The sequence below is a fragment of the Carassius auratus genome, chromosome 13 (genome assembly GCF_003368295.1).
Source record: "Carassius auratus strain Wakin chromosome 13, ASM336829v1, whole genome shotgun sequence".
Taxonomy (NCBI): domain Eukaryota; kingdom Metazoa; phylum Chordata; class Actinopteri; order Cypriniformes; family Cyprinidae; genus Carassius; species Carassius auratus.
Window position 1 is genome coordinate 6,074,100 of NC_039255.1, and position 21,948 is coordinate 6,096,047.

Sequence of the window (21,948 nt, forward strand, 5' to 3'; positions counted from 1 at the left end):
CTTCTTCTCTCGTGTCTGGAAACAGTTTGTGGTTGATATCCAGCACTGATGTGGTGTAGCTTGTTCTCAGCCAGAGGATCTCTCAGTCCTAACATCCCAGACCTGGTCAAAGTGAAACAAACAATCCAGATGAAGTTGTTTAATGGACAGAGAGCTCAGCTTATGTTCTGTGTGATTTTAGCAGTGTGAGCAACTATGACCCTTGTAGTACTGTACACTTACCATTCTTCAAGCTGTTTTGAGACCTTTTGAGAAGCTTTTTCTCTGAAGAGAATTTAGCACATCTTCTTCTTTCACTCCTTTCAAGAGCATCACTTGGTCAAAACCCCTCATTTGGCTGATGAGATCATCTGTACAAATTAAAATACTGCAATAAATATGTCATTCTGCAAGAATTAAGAAAAAGTTACAGAGGCAAAGGACTTGCTCATGAGACTTCATTAGCATGTGTAGTTCTCAGAGACTCTAGAATTAATCTATTGTTGCAGTAAATGTGTTTTCTTCCTCTAGAATCTTTCTCCAAAGTTCCTGACTTCTCTCACAAATGTGTTTTAGTCTGTGCAGTGTAAGGCCTGGCTTCAAACCAATCCACTATCAATTCACAATTTATAACATAACATTTAGAAAACAATGAAATAATGTACATTGGTGTTTATATCAACTAAACTAATTTCATGATACTTGTCTACTCTTAAAACAGGTGGTGTGTTTTTAAAAACATAATATTAAAAATGTCCAGTCACACTTTGCTAACATGCTGTAATTGTAATAGTAAAAAAAGAAATCAAGGCTGACATGACCAGTTCTGTGAGAGATCATCATAAAATGTTGTATAACACAGCATTGCTTCAACACACACATACCAGAGGACTTCTGTTTGTTTGAGCAAAAGATGGCTGTCTTCATTTCTCATCCTGAGCAAATCATATCCTTGGTCTTCCTTCTCTTCTGTGAAAGAAGATAATCTCTACTTACTCTCTGTGCAATTAATATTGCTCATTAAACATAATTAAGTTAATTTAAAGTAAGATTCAGACCAGAGCATTTGAGGAGTAAATGTTGATTAAAAAAAATATTCTAAACAAATGTACCTGGGAAGAGCTGATTGTGGCAAGAGTCGCTGAGACTCAGTAATAGCTCTTTTAGTTTTTAGGAAGGTTTGTGAGGGTTGGCTCTTGAGTGAGCTGTTGAGCTTGATATTTTAGACCTGAAAAAGAAGAACAGAATTAGGATTATCTGCAAAAAATCCTGTAAGACAGAAAGAAGGAAATATTATTAATTACGTGCAACTTGTACATTACACCTCTGTAAAGATGCTGTATAATTAAATGTTAAATGCATCCATTATTGAAAGCAAGTAATTAATAGCAAGCTATAGTCATATGAATTCTTTTGATAGTGTCAGATGAGACCATCCTGGGGCTTGTACAATATCATACAAGTGTTAAACTGGATTATTAAGACTGTGATGTGTTTAGGGATCATTTTTAAGACTTTGACCCTGTCCAGATACCCACACTTGCAGTCTTGGCCGCTTGAGAGTGTGTGTACATGACAGTGTGTGAACGAGACTGTCCCCGGTCTTAATAATGCCAAAGCACAGCGTCCTTAACACACACTAAACCTCTCCAATACTGCTCCGGAGCGCTATACAAAGCTTAGTGTATCCCATCATGCATCATGTTTTGGAATAAATAGTCAGACTTTTTGCCGAGATCTCACAAGAGGTCATGGGAAGCTGTCCAATGTACAGTATGTGAAATATTGATAATTAGTTATTAAAAATCTCTGTAAACACATAAGTGTCCCATAAGGCAGTGGCTCCCAATCCTGGTCCTGGAGAACCCAAACACTGCACATTTGAGATGTCTCCCTGATCAAACACACCTGATTCAACTCATCAGCTCATCAGTGAAGACTCCAAGGCAGAGAAGAGAGACACCAAAACCGTGCAGTGCTGGGGTTCTCCAGGATCAGGATTGGGAAACACAGTCATCAGGTCATGAAAAGTTCGACACACACTTGTGGTCATCATGCTCACTCGAACACTAGGCCAAATACAGGAAAGACTTCAAATAAGTAATCAAGTGGTCAAGTGCAAAGATGGCAAGTGTGGGTATTTCGACAGTGCAACAGTTTAAGAAACAACAAATGCTGTACAAATTATAACAGCAGGAATGTTTGATAAAAGGGACAAACTATCACAGACTTACTGCTGCATATATCTGCCTCCGCAGCTTTCTGTCTTCTCCATTTCTGAAGGAATCCCTCTCCAGAAACACCACTGGGTTGACTGCCTTTACGTCTTTTCAGCTAAAAATAAAAATAATAAAAAGGGGAGAGTAAATAAAATTGAATTATATACAGAATGTTAATAATGATCTGTGAGCAAAATATTTAGATATAATAAATAAATATATATATATATATATATATATATATATATATATATATATATATATATATATATATATATACACACACACACACACACACACATATATATATATATATATATATGTATATATATATATATATATAAACTGATATGAAAGAACTGCAAGATGGAAAAATGCATGTTTTATTATTTATTTTTAATTTGATTTTTTTTTTTTTTTTTTGGATTTACATTAAAAGGTATTAAAAGCATGGTACAGAACATATGATTACTGTGATATCTGTCATATAAAAGCACATAAAAACACTAACATTATAGTGATACAAACATAGCTGGTTTGGTGATTATTGTATTGTTGTATTGATTATTAATATACCATAGTAAAACTACAGTTACAGTTACTAATGTCCAGTTTACTGTGTTTTAACTTCACATTTCATTTATTACTATTGTAAGTGTCGTGATTACCATGATTTTACTACAAATACAACTTACATCATTAATCCTGAAATTAATAATAATATAAAACGGATCGAAGGTCTATGGCACGTCAGGTGACAGTTTAATCAGACTAATTAGCAGCTGTGTTCATTTATTTAAACGCAATGAAACTCAAAGACAGCCGCGGATGACCGATATAATACAGCGATTAAACATATGGCACTAATCTGATTAATAAATAAGACAGAATACATTTTATAAAAGGCATTAAAAGAGCGTATATACGACTACTCACCCAAACTGTGGAACTGATAGCAAGTATCGCGATGTGTGCTGAATGAGACTTCTTGAACGTGATTTCATAGCGATAAACATCTCATGTCCTCGTGTTGAATTCTGACGCCAAAAGTTTCCCATTGAAAGCAATGAAGGTCGTAGTGCTTCGATATTCGACGCCGAGAGGCACATTTGGCGTCATAAAAGTGACGCTAGGGGCGCTTGACCATGCTTCGGTTTTTGACGCCTTTGGAGTGAGAATGGGTTGAAAAATAAGATTCAGTGTTTTCAGTTAAATTTTTTATTAAATTAGAAACTTCAGAACGTCCTGTTCAGGAACTAATCAAAGTGTGTTTCCAGCACTGAAACTAATGAACTGATAAACTTTTGGACTTAAAAAGTAATTTAATAATGTGTAATTATTCTGTGGACAAACAATGTGTGTGGTTATATTTTTTCTATTCACTATTATCAAAACTACTACTTCCGGAAACAACAGAAATAATAATAATAGTAATTCTAAAAAAAAAAAATATGTTTACAAATGTAGGAATAAACTACGAATTCAAGAAAAAAATTCTGTCATCTTATAAAAAGAGAGCCATCCTTTAAAATCACTTGCTATAACAACTAATAAAAAGTTTAGTATCACTAAATTCTTGCAAAACTTTAAAAAACATAATTGAAAGAAAAATTGGACGTTTCATATCATAATAAAAATAAAAATAATATTACACAATTATTGATTCCGGTCTGAAAAAAATCTGTGATTTGGCATATCTTTATATTTAGGCCTACACAGTTTACATATGCTGCTCAAATGTGCCGTTAATGAACTAACACAAAAGTACATAATTTATTTTATGCAAATATAACTGATGTAAATGACAAAAAACAAAGTTTAAAGGCTTAGTTCACCCAAAAATTAAAAGTCATTTTTCAGAGTGTGCATCACCGTCAGTGGATTTAAAAAAAATCTATATTCGTTATAAAAGAAAACGAAAAACAGAGATCTTCTCAAGAATAATGCAATTTCGGGTAAACTCACCAAAGCTTAATATTTAGGGGTTTGTTCGCGCCCTTAATCAAAAATTGACTATTAGAAATAGTTGTTTGGCTTGTTTTAAGGACACACACTTCGCTTCCTCCAGGGGGCGCTGTAGACCTGACTGACATTATGTATGAGATGCTGCAGTTTTGACAAATGTCCTTGCACTAAACTGTGTTCCTAATCTATCTGAGCACACTCAATAATGTATTCTGCTCACAGACTGTGCAATCTAAGCTGCGGATATCTCACCAGCTCACGAAACTGGGTGAAGGTCGAAGTTTCAGTGTCTGACACGATGGAGAAAATCATAAACAACTCCAAGTCATTTTCATAAAATAGTTCACACAAGTCTTGATAAACAAAAAAGTTAGTTTACGTTGCAACAATAAAGAAATCCTTGTTTCCATATTTATTTATAAAAAAGATGTTTCTGTATCTTCCCTATGTTATAAGTATTAAATTAGTGTGATGTTAATGAACTCCAGCGTCGTTCTTCTATTTCACTGCGGCAAATGTCAAAGCGGTCGAACTTGAATTACGTTGATGTCTGTTTCGTCATTGCATTTGGAGGTAATATCCAGAGGATGAGTGTCATTGCTAGCGATGATGAATACGATGGAGGAAGAGCTGAAGGTCACTCTCTTTTTCGGCCGGTCGGGACGGCTCTGTGACATCACAATGGGCCGTACAGGATGTTCGATGCGGGCCAGGGGACGGTCCTTAATGCTGTGCTGCACACTGGCCAGACGAGAGCACAGCATCTGTAACATACACCTGCGAAACTGACCAATCAGAAAAAGGTAAGTAAGTCTCATGTACATACACTGTGAAAAAAATATATTGAAATAACACTATTTCAGTCTTTCTATTTAAAGTATTCTGTATGTCCTATTGTGATGTCACAGACCTGCCTATATAATATAATAAACACCCTCACTAAATGCTCTTCCATTTGAATTGAGTGACTTCTGCTGACCTTTCTGCTCATGAAGGCGTAGATGACGGGGTTATAGGCAGTGCTGGATTTGGCGAAGAGAGAGGGAATGATGGCAAAAGTGGGGGAGATGAAACTCTTCCGGCCAAAAGCCTCCAGCATGGAGACCACAGCATAGGGCGTCCAGCACACCAGGAAACAGGTGATCATCATTAGAAACATCGCCGCCACTTTCTTCTCATATCGCAGGATCTTAATCGTCTGAACCGTCTGCAGATCCTGGATAGAACGCAGCTATAGGAAGATATCAGAAGAGATTCGGTCATAAAACTCCTCAATCTGTTAAAGAACATAGTATTGCATGTCCATGTCCACAAATTAGTATATTATTAATAATTATCTGTTTAATAATCAAATTCTCAGATACTGCCCAATTTGATAACAAGACCCATTAAAGCATGTGACATCGAAATCTTACTTAGAAAATACTTGTTATGGCAAAGACAGTAGTATTGGGATCCGTAATACTTTATTTAAAATAAATAAATAAAATTGGAATTTTAACCAAAATTATTTGAAAGAGGTAGAATTTCCCTCATTTACTTTTAATCTGTTTATAAGGAAAGTTAAAATGTCTAGAAAGGGAAAAGCAAAAATTATGATATTCTGCAAACATAACATCGCAATCTCATTAAAGTTAGGTTTTTAAAACATAATAAAAGGTGCTATCAAAAGTTTCAGAATTTTTTATAATTAATCTAGGGAACAGAAAAGACAAAAGGAATAAAAGAATAGAATTGAATAGAACAGAATCACAAGCACCACACTGATTTTCCGTCAATTTAATACACACAATGAAACTTACATCCCAATTCATACATCCATATCCACGAATTCACAATATATTTGTACGTTCATAGAAAAAGCCATAGTCAGACGAGGCTGATATAGTTTTACTGTAGATAGATGGAACATACTGTTCCTGATGATTAAGATATGTACTTTCCCACGGAGACTGGCTTTGGAGGAGGTCATATAAAATACATTGAATTAAGCTATGAACTCGATCATAATGCACAATGTTTCCATCTAACATAGATGTTAGCTGTATTGTATCGCAAATCTTTTTTTCTGATTTTTACATTTTTATTTAAACAACAGACCATTACAGTACAGTTATAAAAACAAAACTAACAAAAAAGAAACATACACAAATATAAATTTTCTTTAAGAAAGTTGTTTTATAGTAAAAGTGTAGTAACATTAATTAATTTTTTGTATAAACATAGTTTTATTACAAATGACCATGGTTAAACTGGTTAATGTAGCAAAACCAACGTGTGGTTAACATGGTTTAACTATCAACCATGTTTATCATTATTTACCCTATTTTGGTTGTATTGTTTAACCATGGTTCATTTTCATTAAGGGATGTATTGCCATGTAAAAAGCAACGACAACAACAAAAAACAAAACAAAACAAAAAAACATGAATAAAGAAAAGAGAGGTTTAGAGACAGGGAACTCTAGCTTGCAGGAAACACTATTAATTAAGAGAGATTTTCCTAGATTCTCTTTCGAGCAATCCAAAGAAAACATCTGTAAAAGAGAAAGAAAAGTCACTTACAAAATGAGATTGGATGAATATTAAAAATAACCTGACCAAACTTTCTCTGTGTGTGTACTCTGACAAACAAGTGAAAGACATCTTCATCAGAAGAGTGACAAAAACAGCACCTCACTTCTTCATTAAGTCTGTTTATATTAAAATTATGTCCATAAGCTTTTTGGGACATTTGGAGTTACTCAGTAATCTGTTGTTCGACCTGTTCATGTTTAAGGAGAGGTCTAGCAATAAATATGGAAGTCAGACATCACTCGTTATGATTTTCAAGGGCATTATCATTACACAGATACTTGATAAAATTAGAGTTTAACTAAGCATCTCTCAGGCATTCTGTAACTAACACAGAACTGGGTCACCACCTGGGGGCATAACGGTGTTGATGTGAACAGCTGGTCTACGCTTTCTCCTGAAATCATTTTATTTGAAGATGGCTTTCCAAACCCAGTTAAGTCAATCTCATATGCTGGAGCATATGTTAAATCCATTGACTGTCCACATTTAAACACATTTTTCTTTCACTAGTTCATATTAAACTGTCCTGTGGTAGAATACGTGCTTTAAAATGTTACATTATTTATTAAATTGTATGTAATGTCTCAGTTTGAAAAACTATCCATTTTACTGATTTATTCGATTCGTGAATGAATTGGTTCACTAATTCATTCATGCATTTATTGATTCCCTAATTCATTCATGTGCTTATTGATTGACCGAATCATTAATGCATTTATTAATTTCCTGATTCATTTATGTATTTATTCTATTCTATAGTCTAGATTTGTGCCTTGCAGGTTTCACCTTTAGTAGTGTTTACTTGTTTTCTGCTTTTTTTGTGAAATATTACAATTTAAAAAACTGCTCTCTGTATATAAATATATTAAAATAATTTATTCATGTAATGCAAAGTTTTCAGCATCATTACTCCAGTCTTCAGTGTCACATGATCCTTCAGAAATCATTTGAATATCCTGATTTGCTGATTATTATAATAGTCTTCTGATTAATAATATATTTGCTAAATAGAAGCATTCATTTCTTTAAAAACAAAAACATACTGTCCCTAAACCTTTAAACGATAGTGTATATTGCAGTGCAGTAGATAGCAATGGATTGAATTGAATTAAATAAGATTTTTTTTTACAGAATGACTGGAGTTTTAGGCAAGTACATCACATTAATCATATCTGTCAAAATAGCATAGTTATTTCTTTGTGTGTAAAACATTTAGGAAAGTTTTACATATAAACCCAGAAGCAAAGGTACACATAAACTGCTTAAAGGTGAAGTGAGATATTTCTGCACCATTAACAAAAATCATAACTGTTTTTAAACACTCTCCCACCCTGCTATTGGTCAGAAAAACAGACAGTCCCGCCTCCAAACAAATGCCATTGGTTCAGCGATGCTGTTGTGGGCAGAATGCTTTTCAGTGGAATCAACCGACAAATAATTTAATTAAAGCAGTCTTTGTACACAAAACTAACAGAAAAGACTGCACACTTCAGTCTGTGGTAAGCACACAATCACTTCTTGTTAGAGCAGTCATGCTCTCCACCATCTGGACGGGACATTGATAAAATCTGATGCACAGGAGCTGTGCTGATGAAAACCACAAGCTATTTACGTGCACAATCACCGTCTCTGCTTATGTACTGAAGGCACTTTCAGACAATACAGCTTTTATTGGATAGATCCCCTCATACAGCAGCATGTCAGCACCTCTGCACTGCTAAATCACAGCAGCTTGACAGTGTGTTTATATAAGAACAAGAGAAAATGATGAAGGTTAAAGAGAGAAAGAAAGTGTAAGTTGTCATATGCAAATCACAGATTGGAAATGAGATGACAAGCAGTTTTGAGAAAAATGTTTAGAGAGGCCAAGGGACAATACTATAATTAATTTTATTTATTTCTTTTGAAAAGATATAGTACTATACTATATGTACAAATAAATATGTTAAACATTTTTGAAACTCTAAGGATCTGCCTTGCTGTCTGTAAGCAGCATCCTCACGGTTTCTACACTGGCAAGTGTGCACTTCACACATACAGCAAGTGACACCCTGACTTTAGTCTACTTCATATGAAACATACATGCTTATGTAACCACTGATAATCTGAACTAGAAGAGGAAGGAAAAGGTTGGTACTGAATAGTCTTTAATATATATTTGATATACAAATATAAATTTGACGCAACCGGACAAAGACAGAGAGAAAATTACACACTGTTGCATACATAATTAAAAGAAAACTGCATTACGCCTGTCCGCCTTACCATTTTAACAGTGTACAAGATGTTTCCATAACAGTAGGCCATGACGCCCACGGGAACAAAGAAGCATCCGAGGAGGAAGAAGAGAATGAAGGAAGCATCGTTGGGATCTTTGGAAGCCCAGTCAAGAGAGCAGCCCAACTGATGGACTTCCAGCGTGTAGCGGTTCCATCCCAGGAGAGGAGCGCCAGTCCAGGCCAAAGAGTACAGCCAGATGTGCGTGATGGCCCTCCAGGCCCAGGGGAAGTCAATGACCTTGGCATGAACCACACGGATGTAGCGCTCATACGCCAGACCGGAGAGAGTCATGATGGACACGATGCCTTAAAGGACAGGAAGAGACATATAAAGACATATAGTTGACTTGAAATTAATAGATAGATAGATAGATAGATAGATAGATAGATAGATAGATAGATAGATGGACGGACAAATAGATAGACCACTCAAAAAATCACACAATGAAAAATTAAATATAATTATATTTTGTATAAAGAAAATTTTAATTCGCATCAAGCCTGTTTAGAGATTTTTAAATTGTAAAATTATTTTAATTGCAGTTTAGCACATTCTGTCCTCAAATTCTCATAACCAAAATGTGTCCAGATGTTTGACTTTTAGTTTGTCTTTCTGATTATTTTATTTAATATTTTTGACACTTCCTCCTCCACCTTTCACTTATTTCTTTATGCACTTCAGTTTTTCCTCAGTTCGAACGCTGAACAAAATATTTCCCATCAGACCCAAATAAATGAAACTTGCTTGGACCAGTTCTCCTCTCTCCACACAACATGCTCCTCAGCAAAGGTAAGTTTAGACTTTTGATTCTTTCTGCTGATAAGAGGCTTAATAGTGTGCATTGATAGTGTGCAATGTTGAACATTTTTTATATAAATAAATATAAATGCAAAACAACATGGCTTCACTCTTAAACAGAATTCAAGCTCCCTGCAAAGAGTCTTACTTTCAGCAGATGATGGAGTATAGCATAATTTCTAGAAATAAATAACTGCATCTCCGAACCTGCAGTTTTTGTATAGACTCCTCTGGCAAAAGTCTCACAGACACATTCCACCAATTACCCAGACATCCACAGCATTGACATGTATTCACACAGACCTCTTTTTTCCCATAGAATTATGTGGAATATGATGCATTATTACACACCAAGCAACATCTCATCAAAACTCGTTTTTATTTAAATGAGTCAATTCTCAAGGAAGCATAAATGGAGGTCATGGACACAAATGCCTCTACAAACAACTGTTAGCAGAAGCATCAAACGCAGACAATTTCACATCTAAATGGGTCAAATGAGGGACTACGGAAGCTATCACGTGTTCCCAGATAGCACACATACATCTGCAATATGTCTGTTAAAGACCGCTTCATCTGGAAAGCGTCTGCTGTGTACAAAATTCTGATAGATGTCTCTGAGATGTCAGTTTTATAAATCATATATTTTATACATTATAAATCGTAAACATCTTAAAGACATTTTCTAAATGTCTATTTGACATCTGATAGGAAATTTCCTATAGACCTACTGAAGATGAGAAAACACACTAAAAATATGTCTTGCAGATGTCAAATAGACGTCTCTGTGATGTACGTGCACTATCAGGGTTATGATAATCTTTGGACTAACATCAGGTGTGAACTTGTGGGAGAAGGTGCATAAAATGACCTTTAAATAAGAAATTGGATTATGTATTCTCCTCAAAGCAAATCCTTTCACAGATGCTTGATATTCTGCAGGATACTTCTGGTGCATTAAAGTATCATTATCTGAATCCATTTGACTTTTATTTCTATAAATGTGTCATAGTTGTATACTTGGGAGCTATGTCTTGCCTTATGATGTAAAAAGTCAAATATTCAAATAAATCAAATAATCATAAATGTTCTTATGACTATGAAACTATCTGATATAATTACATAAGGAAACCACTAATTTCCTTTAGATAATTTGCTATACGCTCTAAATAACTTGAATAAGACTGCACTAAATAAATTAGATGATCATATAAGATCAATTGCTATAGGAAAGATAAAATGATTTTTGTTTGTTTGTTAAAATAGACTTTTCATCCTGAGACTAAGACTCTTAAATCTAAAATCACATGCCACTTCTAGGATTTAAAATATTGTTTCTAAACAATATTTAAACCGTTTGATTAACAAAGATTCCAAAAGTATAATCAACTTTTAAACAATGCAGGCACTTTTGTAGGATGTTTTATTATATATAGGCTACCGCTGAATACTTCCAGGCAAGGGCGTTTGATCTCGGCATTAGTGTGGACATAAATGGCAGACAACAGACATTTAATTGTTTAATCAAAATAATTAAGAGCAATTTAGTAGTCGCTGGATATTGCCTAGCGTCCCTACTAAATTCTACTCATATGCAATTATACAATTTCAATGACAACTGACTGAGAACACGTGTAAAATGACTAGGTTTACAGATAATAGATAAATAAAATAGCCTACAATAGCTACAAAAATGAATTGACGATAATGACCAAACACCATTAAGAGACCATTAAAGAAATGTGTCTTTCTTGATCTGTTCAAGTAAACATTTAAGAGGAAAAACGAAAACTGACTTTGAACTTTTTACTGAATTCTTTGAATCAGACCTATCCAGGAGACTCTATCGATACAAGAGGGACTAAAGTAAGAACTGACCGAATAAACTGTTGCTGAATCCATCCCAAACACATGTGGCAGAATCAAAGATCCATCTTCTCTTCACGCACGAGACGAATGTGAAATTAACTCCAGTGACTGACACCAGCAGATCGCTGACACTTATATTCACGATTAACAAATTAGTTGGTGTTCGGAGTCTCTTGAACCTGTAGTAGAGAATAATGACGATGATATTATTACAGAAGCCCAGGACACCGATAGATCCGATGGTGAACGTCAGGAGTTTAAAAGTCTCATCGGCGAAGATATAATCATAGTCCTCAAGGTTAGTCTCAAGCGATGTTTGATTAAAATAATTCATTTCCTTTCTAAGTGAATGTCCAGCATGGTGACTGAAACGCCTGATGGTCAGTGACCAGATTCAGCAGCCGTCCAGAATCAATCAGGGCAGTCGATGTGACAGCGATTGTAGTTCAGTATGTCACTAAGGTTGAATTCGTCTCAAAAAAAAAAAAAAAAAAAAAGTCACCTACATCTTGAAATAAGCGTGAAAGTTTCACCAGAGACCTTCCAGTGTTTCCTGTGATTGACTGCACTGCCCAGTGAATCATAAGTGAACGCAGACTGTGTGTAGCGCTCTGTTATAAACACTAATCTCATCACGTGACGGTGATAGATTCTGCTTTACTGCGCTGTTTTAAAAACTTCTGACAAGAAGGGTGATAATGTGCATTTAATGTGCAGAGAGAGAGAGAAAATCTAAAAATTATTTGCCGTCTTAAATGCGCTATTAGAGTAAGATTAATAAGTAAAATCACCACCTCAATTTAGACAAAATTGTAACCCATTTACTAGAGCCACTATGCCACTAGAGGGGCCACATACAGTGCTCTTGGGCAGTCAACATTTTCCTATAAATCAGTAGCTACATACTTGGATAGGAAAACTACACCTATAGAACTAAGAAAAATTACATATTTTGCTTCTTTTTTTCTGAATCAGTAGTGGTTATTGGATACAATAACATGTCTTAATAATGTGAAGCAGGCTTGTGTTTTTTTTTTTTTTTTTTGCTTGATTCTGGTTTTTAAATGTAAAGTATTTTATGTTTGTGACTATGTTTGCTGGCATGTTTTTTCTTTATGTACTTGTGGACTTTGGTTTTTAACATCAAACTGCCAGTCGTGAGCCTGTATGGTGATGTTCTGCATTGTGTTTACTGCACTGTTTTGAAAAAGAATGGCGATGATCAGTATTTAATGTGCTGTGAGACAAAAAACGAATAATAGTGGAGGTGAAGCTCAGTATAAATCCTAATGTGTTGTTTTGAAAACTTATGCCGGCTTTATTCAGTATTTTATGTGTTTATACGAAGACTGAATGGTGTTGTCCAGTAGCCTATTAATGTACCATTGTGAACAATCACAGTAATGGTGATGCTCATTATCTATGTTGTTTTGAAAACTTGTGGCAGTAATGGCAACATTCAGTATTTTATATGATTAAATGAAAACTAATAGTGATGTAATGCCATAAAGATGTGTTAGGATGCTTATGATTGTAATGGTAATGTTTAGTATTTAATGCATGTGCTGTCATGAAGACTAATCACAGTGATTGTGATGTTCTATATTCAATGAATGTGCTGTTATGTACACTAATGGCAGTAAGTGTAATATTCAGCGTTTTATGTGCTGTTATGAACACTAACAGTAAAGGTACGTTAATATGCTGTAAACTAATGATAGTAACGGTTATTATTTGTATTGTATGGTTGTTCCATATTTAATGCACCGATATGAGACAGACAACATAAATCAGCTAAAACAAATCAACCTCCATTAGTTATGAAAAGTTTATGAACTTTCATATTTAATTCAAGGGCCAAAGAGAAGGAAATAGGCTATTACAGTAAAACAGAAAAAAACTGAAGTAAATAAAACAGAAGGATAAAATCTGAATCCTTTTTTTTATTATTAGTGAGGATCATTACTCTTTGTTTATCTGCCACTGCTGAAGAAGAATCAGACTTCAAAATTGAAGCAAAAAATCTCTACAAAATCTCAGTCTAATGTTGGAATTATTCATATTTAAAAATACATTTCAACAATATTTTAAGCTTTAAAAACCGCTGTGACCATTTTATGCTGCCTAGGTAATTAGAGCAACCTCAGACAGCCAAAGCGGTGATGCTTTTGCTCCCTTAATTACAAGCATGCAAATGAAGCTCAGGTGATTGGGGATCATCATCTTGATTAATAATGCCCCTGCCGCTTAGCCATGAAGACTGGTTCAGATGATTCACCACTCATTTCATGTCAGCTTTAACATCACGAACATCACGTTCACTTCCTTCAGGCAAGACTGAGACAAAAGGTTTTTAGACCTTTATATAAAGTATAACTAGAGATTTATTTAAAAAAAATGTTTTTGAAAGAAGTCTCTTAGGCTTACTAAGGCTGTATAACTTTTTTGTAAATTGCTCAAAATACAGAAAAAATTTAAATATTATTACAATTAAAAATAATGTTTTCTATTTGAATGCATTTTCTATTTTTTTTCTGTGACATCAAAGCTACATTTTTAACAACCATTACTCCAGTCTTCAGTGTTATATATGATATTTTAGAAATCATCTTAATATGTGTCCAAACTTCTGACATACTTCATGTGCAAATATAAGATTGTAGTATATGCTTTTGAACCCTGCCATAATGCAGTTGACCCATTTTTTAACCACTCTCCTTGTTTATGTAAAGCTTATGATTAAATCCTCATAGAATTGTGGATTCACATGCAGCATAAGAACCTTAATATTGACAAACTGTACAATTATTTCAGCAGCTTGCATTTGAAACTTTGATCTTTGACATGGAAATGTGTTTCCTAAGAGGCTCTTCTCGGTACAGCTCAATGACTGTGAAGAAAATATTCCTTGTTGATGAATTGGGTCACTGTTTTATCCTGATTGTCCTAGAATATTCTTAACATAAATCATCTATCAAATACAAATCTGAGTTCTTATTGGAACAACATCAGATGATTTTTACCAGCATTTTATCTTCCCTGCCCAGTGCATTTTCAAAAGCTCCCATAAGTGTTTAGAAGAAACTCTAGAGATGTGGAGAGAGATTTGATTTATTTACTAGCTTTCTGAGGGCATGTCTCTGGAATCAGCAGGAGTGTGGAAAACGAAACACTGAAGGCGAGCTGTTGTAGCTGTCAGACCTCATTCACACATGTGCAAACTCAAAGACAATGACGTACACGGTCTGATTGTAGATTGTGGTGATATAATAATTTACATTTTAGTCTATTCCTCACATCATATGGCTTGAGAAGACTAGAAATATGAATTAATGTGCTTTTTTTTTGTCAGCTGCAGTACCTATATCTTTGCTGTATAGAAAAGAGCAAGTAATACAGCTTTGGAATTACATAAGGGTGAGTAAATGATGACAGAATTTTAATTTTTGCACCTTATAAATAGAACATATTTTTGGAGCATAATTTACAACTTCAAAATGTCACTTTTAACTTTGTAATTATTTGTGAATTTTACTTGCAATTTCAGAGTGAAAATTGTATGATGATTTTTTTTCAGCATTTGAATTGGATTGGATGTGACAGAATATATATTTTTGATGACCTTATGTGAAACCCCCTTGATGATTAAACTATATGCTGTGTGCTTTCAGTGATTCCCTAGAAAAGACTTTTTTCCCCAACATCCTCATGTCTCTGGAAACTGGGTCATTCGTCCATGCATCTACAACATCACTCTCATAGAATCAGGAAAATGAAAACCATTTGCTGTAAAAACTTAGTTATAGTCAAGAAATCAGAGACAAATTCTGATTGGATAAATTATTTTTTTATGGTGAGACTTAAAATACTGGAACATATGAATTCACTATATTACGATGACATGGTGCATGTCCTGAATAAAAATGTCATTCGATGCTTAATATGATGCATTCTAAAAAAAATAATAAAAAAAAATAGTTAGTCACTATTGTTTCCTGAAAACAGAACTTTATGCACTTCCGTCGTTTGAACCACATTTGTTAGAACATTCATAAATGACAAAGCACTACATGTTGCTTGCTTATTTTGCTTAAGTGCATGATTACTTTAGCTTTATGCTTCACAGATCGATAGCGGTGGTTGCAATCACACAAGTTTGAGATGATGTTCGGAAATAATCGTTAGAACTATGGATTCGTTAGAACTATGGAACTTGCGACCACACAGCAAAGCAGAGTTTCTTTAAGAAAAATCAGTTCACTCAGCGAACATGTTGGATACACCCCCAGGCAGCTAGACATGCACAGCATCTATCTACTTGAATGTTAGAAGATTAAAACCTTTTAAACCCTTTAAGGTTACATTTCAATAAAATCGGACAACAATGACATCATAAATAATATAATATACCAGATCATATACATTCAATTACATTAAAGTAATTATAATAATGTGTTCAATGAACTTTTATATGCAACAAGTGCAAGTTCCTGTTGTGAAAACATCTTAATTCATTGTAGAGCATATAGGCTAACTACAATTACAATTTACAGCATAAAGCCTGCAACATAACTGAACGTTAAAACACTACTGAATTTTTCTTTAATCAACAACATAAAATAATGGACAATTTATTTCTACCTAACTTTAAAATGCTTGATGTTATTTGGTAATACATGTGTTTTTTTTTTGTTTTTTTTTGCACTAATGCTTTTGTTGATGATGTTTTAGGTTAGTTTAAATTAAGAACTTAATTCTGTGCCATTGAAATTTACTTATAAACTGCATGCAGAAAGGTTCTAAATAAATCAACTTTACCTGACATGGTTGTGTTTTCCCATTTCGAAGCAGCCTGTTCAGTGTCATTGTCTTTTCAATTTCTCTGCTACACATTTTATTAGTATTATCAAATACTAATGAGAACATTAAGATATATTTCACTGGATGTTATGGTTTAAATAAGTGCACCCTTGCTTATAATAAAATGCATATATTCAAACATGTTTATATTTTCATACGTGTGTTTTTGTGTACATTGAGATTTGTATTCCCGTGTTTCTAATGATTTGATTTGTTAAATGTGTATTCAGTTGTGCCTCTGAGATGGCTTAACCAGGTTGTGGCACACGAGTCCATGCATTCATTAATTTCTCACACTGAGTAATTGTGACAACAGCCCTTGAGGCATTGTGTGTGTGTTTTTGAATAATTTTCTCCTTCACTGTAAGGTCTTTAACAATGTAGGACACTGAGGACATTATATAATAATCACAATGTTCCTTGTCTTTATAGAATCATGATGTTCTGTTTCTTTATAGAATCTCTTTATATCACTTCAACACCATGTCACCTATCAAGAAAAAAATACTCGCCTCAGGCAATTTTCTCTGCTTGCCTGTATATATATATAATACAGCTAAATTTGAAGGTCTTGCTTGTGTTTCAGTTTTTAGAGTTCTGACTCTGAGTTCTTGTACATTGTAGCTTTGGCACCACTTTGATTATAGATCTACTGTATTCAACTCCATGTATATTCATAATAGCTGTGGTGTAAATGATCTGAACAGTATTAAGAGGAACAGTGTGATGATAAAAGCAGCACTATGGTCACTCACTGGTGGTTTGTCATAACAGTTTAGTGTGTGAACAGAGCAAAACAAATTCTTGTTCAGGTCATTAAAGAGGTTTTTGGTTAGACAAGTTCAGCTACAGACGTTTTTACCGGGGGTCAGAAATGTTTTAGTATTTCGACTTACTGCACCTTTTTTGTGGGTGGCTGCCAGCCAACTGTCATACAGAGCAAAACATAAAAGGATTTTTCACATCGCATTTCTCTTTTTATACAACAGGTTAAACTAGTTCTAGATGCAAAACAATAATAGTAAAAATGCCCTTTAGTCTATATACATGCTTCACAGAAATATTGTCATTTGTCTAAAATGATATATTGTGTTTGATCACATCTAGAAATGACCTTTTAAACATTTAAAACCTTAAAAAAGCTAATTTTATAATATTAGAATTAACTATTTAATTCTTCTTATTATTATTATTTAATAATTACTTATAATAATATTGTTTAGTTTATAGTAAATTTATAGTTTTTGGAAAAAAATTTATTATGGCACCAAAAAATAATTGTGCTCACACTTTTTTTTTTTTTTTTTACCAACCTCACTAACCTTGCTTATTATTTTACAAGAGATTTCTATTTTTAAAAATATGCTTTTTATTTGAACTTTCTGTCCATCAAAGTATCCTGAAAAATAGATAATGTTTCCCACAAAGTATTACAGTAAGCAGCACATCTGGTTTTTCAACACTGATAATAATAAGAAATGTTTCTTGAACAGCTAATCAGCATAGAATGATTTCTAAAGGATCATGTGACACTGAAGTCTGGAGTAATGATGCTGAAAATTAATCTTTGCATCACAGGAATAAATTATATATATATATATATATATATATATATATATATATATATATATATATATATATATATATATATATATATATATATTAAAATAGACAACATATTTGAAATTGAATGTTTTTTTTTCCTGTATTTCTGCTCACACAAATGTATGCTTCTTTAAAAATATTCTGGACTTGGACAGATTTATATTCTGACACAAAGCTTTAACTGAGCTAAATTATCTTGTGGACAGTGGCTCACATGTTTGAAATCTCTTAAATTAAAATTGCCATTTGAAATGTATATGAGATAGTTCACATGGAATACCTTGTGTAGCAGAAACCTAGCTAAATCGAGTAGGCCTGTTCACACCAAGGGCAAAAATCATAATGTAATTTTATAATTATGTAATTTTTATTTTAATTTTCATAATGTTTTTATTAGTCTTAATAAGAAGTTACAATTACCTTTTTTATTCCATGATGTGAATATAAAAATAAATAAATAAACAGAATGATAAGGGGTTTAATAGCAGAATTTTAAGAAAAAAGTCTGAATTGTAAGAGAAAATATCAGTTTAAATCCATATTATCATGCATTGCTGTAATGTAGTTATTATTATAGTCATCTTTCTTGGTGTGAACAGGCAAGTAAATGATAGAATTTTCACTTTTTGAGGGAACTACTTAAGTGTTACCTGTTTTTTCCATTTCTCTTCTCTCTGACAGAGCCGTGAGCACTTACCAGCACACTCAGTTTCTTATTTTCCTCACCTTTCTTTTTTTACCTTGCTCTGTAAAAACATTAAAGAATGCCTGTTCTCTTGTCAACTGTGACATGATGTGCTGCTGAATCTTTGAGCGTGTCTGTCCCACAGTGGCCTGCTCCACCCGACTGACAGCTCCGCTTCCCTAACCCACCGTTAAATGAAAAGCACATTACACACTCCTTCATACTCACACAATGACAAGAACTAGGCCACATTTGCAACACTGGAATAGGAGGCAGATTTATTTGGAACAACTTAAGATTACCATATTAAACTGTCAGCAAGCTGTCAGTAAGAGCGATGATGAGAGACTGAATCTTACAGATTGAGACATTCAGTTCTAAGCTTTGGCAATAATTTCCACATTGAAAAAAGTATCTCTCTGCTAATGCTGTTAATTATGCACGGCAATGTCTCAGTATGATTCAAACCCGTCATTTTCAACTGTTCGTTCAAGAACCAGCTCATAAGTAGAGTCATTCATTTAGAAGGGGATATACTAATTTCAACATTTTGAAAGAAGTTTCTTCTGCTCATCAAGCCTGCATTTATTTAATCAAAAATATAGAAAAACATGTAATATTGTGATATATTATTACAATTTAAAATAATTGTTTTTACATTTATTATACTTTAAATTATCATTTATTTCTGTGATGCAAAGCTGAATTTTTAGGATCATTATCACATGATCCTTTAGAAATTATTCTAATATGATTCATGATCAATGAATCAAATATGATTCATTATCAAAGATGGAAACAGTTCTGCTGCTTAATATTTTTTCAGAACATGTGATACTTTTTTAGGATACTTTGATGAATAAAAAGTAAAAAAAAGAAAGAAAAAAAGAAGCTATGTTTTTAAAATATAAATATTTTGTAATAAGAATAAACACTACTGATCAGTAATTTGGGGACAGTAATTTTTCTTTCTTTCTTTTTTAAAATAAAATCAATACTTTTATTCAGCAAGGATGTGTTAAATTGACAAAAAGTGATAGTAAAGAAAATATATTATTCAAATATATATTATTCGATTTTTAATTTATTTGAATAATAAATCAGAATATTAGAATGATTTCTAAATTATCATTTGATAGACTGGATGTTACATGTGACACTGAAGGCTGGAGTAATGATGCTGAAAATTCAGCTTTGCATCACAGGAATAAATTATTTTTTTAAATTACATTCAAATAGAAAACTATCATTTTAAGTTGTAATAATATTTCACAATATTACTGTTTATTCTGTATTTTTGATCAAATAAATGCAGGCTTGATGAGCAGAAGAAACTTCTTTCAAAAACATTAAAAATGTTTCCAAACTTTTGGTCTGTACTGTATATATATATATATATATATATATATATATATATATATATATATATATATATATATATATATATATATATATATATATATATAGTTGATAGTTTTCATACTTAAGCTGGGAAAGGAACATTTTTAAGGGCTCAACACAACAGGTTTTATGAAGCAGAAGCCACTTTAGTTTTTGATTCTGAATATATTATTCAGGTGTTTTGTTATTTATTTCAGAAATCCTTGTGATATACAATGTTTGTGCTGGTCTGACTTAATCAAAATAGTGTTTAAAAATGTACTTTGTGTTTGTATAGACCATAACACATAAAATCGCATTAATGGGAACATTAAAGAAAGTTATTTTAAAAAGAATAATTTGAGTCAGTTTGGGGATCCCGAATCATTTGAGTCAGTTCGGGAGTTCGGAGCGGGATCGCGAATCATTTTAGTCAGTTCGGAGTTCGGAGCGGGATCGCGAATCATTTGAGTCAGTCCAGGATTTCGGAGTGGGTTCGCGAATCATTTGAGTCAGTTTGGGGATCGCGAATCATCTGAGTCAGTTCGGGAGTTCGGAGCGGGATCGCGAATCATTTCAGTCAGTTCGGGTTTTCGGGGCATGAATCATTTTAATCAGTTCGGGAGCTCGGAGCGGGATCGCGAATCATTTGAGTCAGTTTGGTGATCGCGAATCATTTGAATCAGTTCGGGAGTTCGGTGCGCGAATCATTTTAATCAGTTCGGGAGCTCGGAGCGGGATCGCGAATCATTTGAGTCAGTTTGGTGATCGCGAATCATTTGAATCAGTTCGGGAGTTCGGTGCGCGAATCATTTGAGTCCGTTCGGGAGTTCGGAGCGGGCTCGCGAATCATTTGAGTCAGTCTGGGGATCGCAAATTATTTGAGTCATTTCAGGAGTTCGGAGCATGAATCATTTTAATCATTTCGGGAACTTGGAGCGGGATCCCGAATCATTTGAGTCAGTTTGGGGATCTCAAATTATTTGAGTCATTTCGGGAGTTCGGAGCATGAATCATTTTAATCAGTTTGGGAGGTCAGAGCGGGATCGCGAATCATTTGAGTCAGTTCGGGATTCACGAATCATTTGAATCAGTTCGGGAGTTCTGGGATTATATATCTCAATTGTTTTTTATTGTGTTTTTTCACAACAAAATAAAAAGATAAAATAAAGATAAAATAAAAAAGTGACAGTTACCTTTTTTAATTTTTGGGAAACAGACCTCTATGCCAGGGATCCTCAAATCTGGACCTCGAGGTCCACTTTCCTGCAGAGTTTAGCGCTAACCCTAATCAAACGAAATTTGGCAGACAGGTGACTTTAATCAGGGTTGGAGCTAAACTCTGCAGTGCATTGGACCTCGAGGGTAAGATTTGAGGAAGGGGGTTCTATGCTATTCCCTTCTTGGTGCCCTTTTGAACTCAAGAAAGTGTAACCCCCACAAACCCCCTCTACCCAGGGTTTACAGGTTCTCTATTGGACTAGATACTTTAAGTGGGACAAGATCCAAGAAAACTCAAATACCCAAAACTCCTTGACTAATAGTTTTATTATTTTACAATCATAATATTAAAACTCAGGGGCAGCAGGTTAATGCAGTCATAACAGGTTGAATTTAGTTAAGAAGCAATGAATGATTTCAAAGATGTTAACTTCCAGCATAATAAAAAGTAACAACCAACAGGATATATGCAGCACAAGATTTCAGTAGTTAGTCAATACATGCATTAAAT

General features: G+C 33.8%; 1 protein-coding gene and 1 long non-coding RNA gene across 3 annotated transcripts; one reads left to right on the forward strand and one right to left on the reverse strand.

Moving 5' to 3' along the window:
* Positions 1–3,341: 3,341 nt before the first annotated feature.
* LOC113112437 (opsin-3-like) lies at positions 3,342–12,261 on the reverse strand. 2 transcript variants are annotated; one of them, XM_026278018.1, is made up of 5 exons: positions 12,193–12,261; positions 11,696–11,865; positions 9,005–9,324; positions 5,143–5,394; positions 3,342–4,948 (listed from the first exon to the last, which is right to left on the reverse strand). In XM_026278018.1, coding segments are annotated over exons 1-5 (1,011 nt in total). In that variant the 5' UTR covers positions 12,195–12,261; the 3' UTR covers positions 3,342–4,681. The 2 variants fall into 2 exon arrangements, with proteins under 2 accessions (XP_026133803.1, XP_026133802.1); XM_026278017.1 differs by having other exon boundaries at positions 11,696–12,258.
* A 1,693-nt stretch (positions 12,262–13,954) lies between these two features.
* LOC113113152 (uncharacterized) lies at positions 13,955–15,680 on the forward strand. The gene is made up of 3 exons (XR_003293546.1): positions 13,955–14,035; positions 15,039–15,103; positions 15,358–15,680. It is a non-coding gene; the product is annotated as an uncharacterized LOC113113152 (long non-coding RNA).
* Positions 15,681–21,948: the final 6,268 nt, after the last annotated feature.

What these genes read in the sequence shown, in the direction of transcription:
- LOC113112437 (XM_026278017.1), bottom strand. Translation starts at nt 12,020, where the DNA reads ATGAATTATTTTAATCAAACATCGCTTGAGACTAACCTTGAGGACTAT. An exon ending in ATTCAGCAACAGTTTATTCG is followed by an intron (nt 9,325 to 11,695) that starts GTCAGTTCTTAC and finishes CTGTCCTTTAAG; the next exon opens with GCATCGTGTCCATCATGACT. An exon ending in ACGCCTTCATGAGCAGAAAG is followed by an intron (nt 4,949 to 5,142) that starts GTCAGCAGAAGT and finishes CTGATTGGTCAG; the next exon opens with TTTCGCAGGTGTATGTTACA.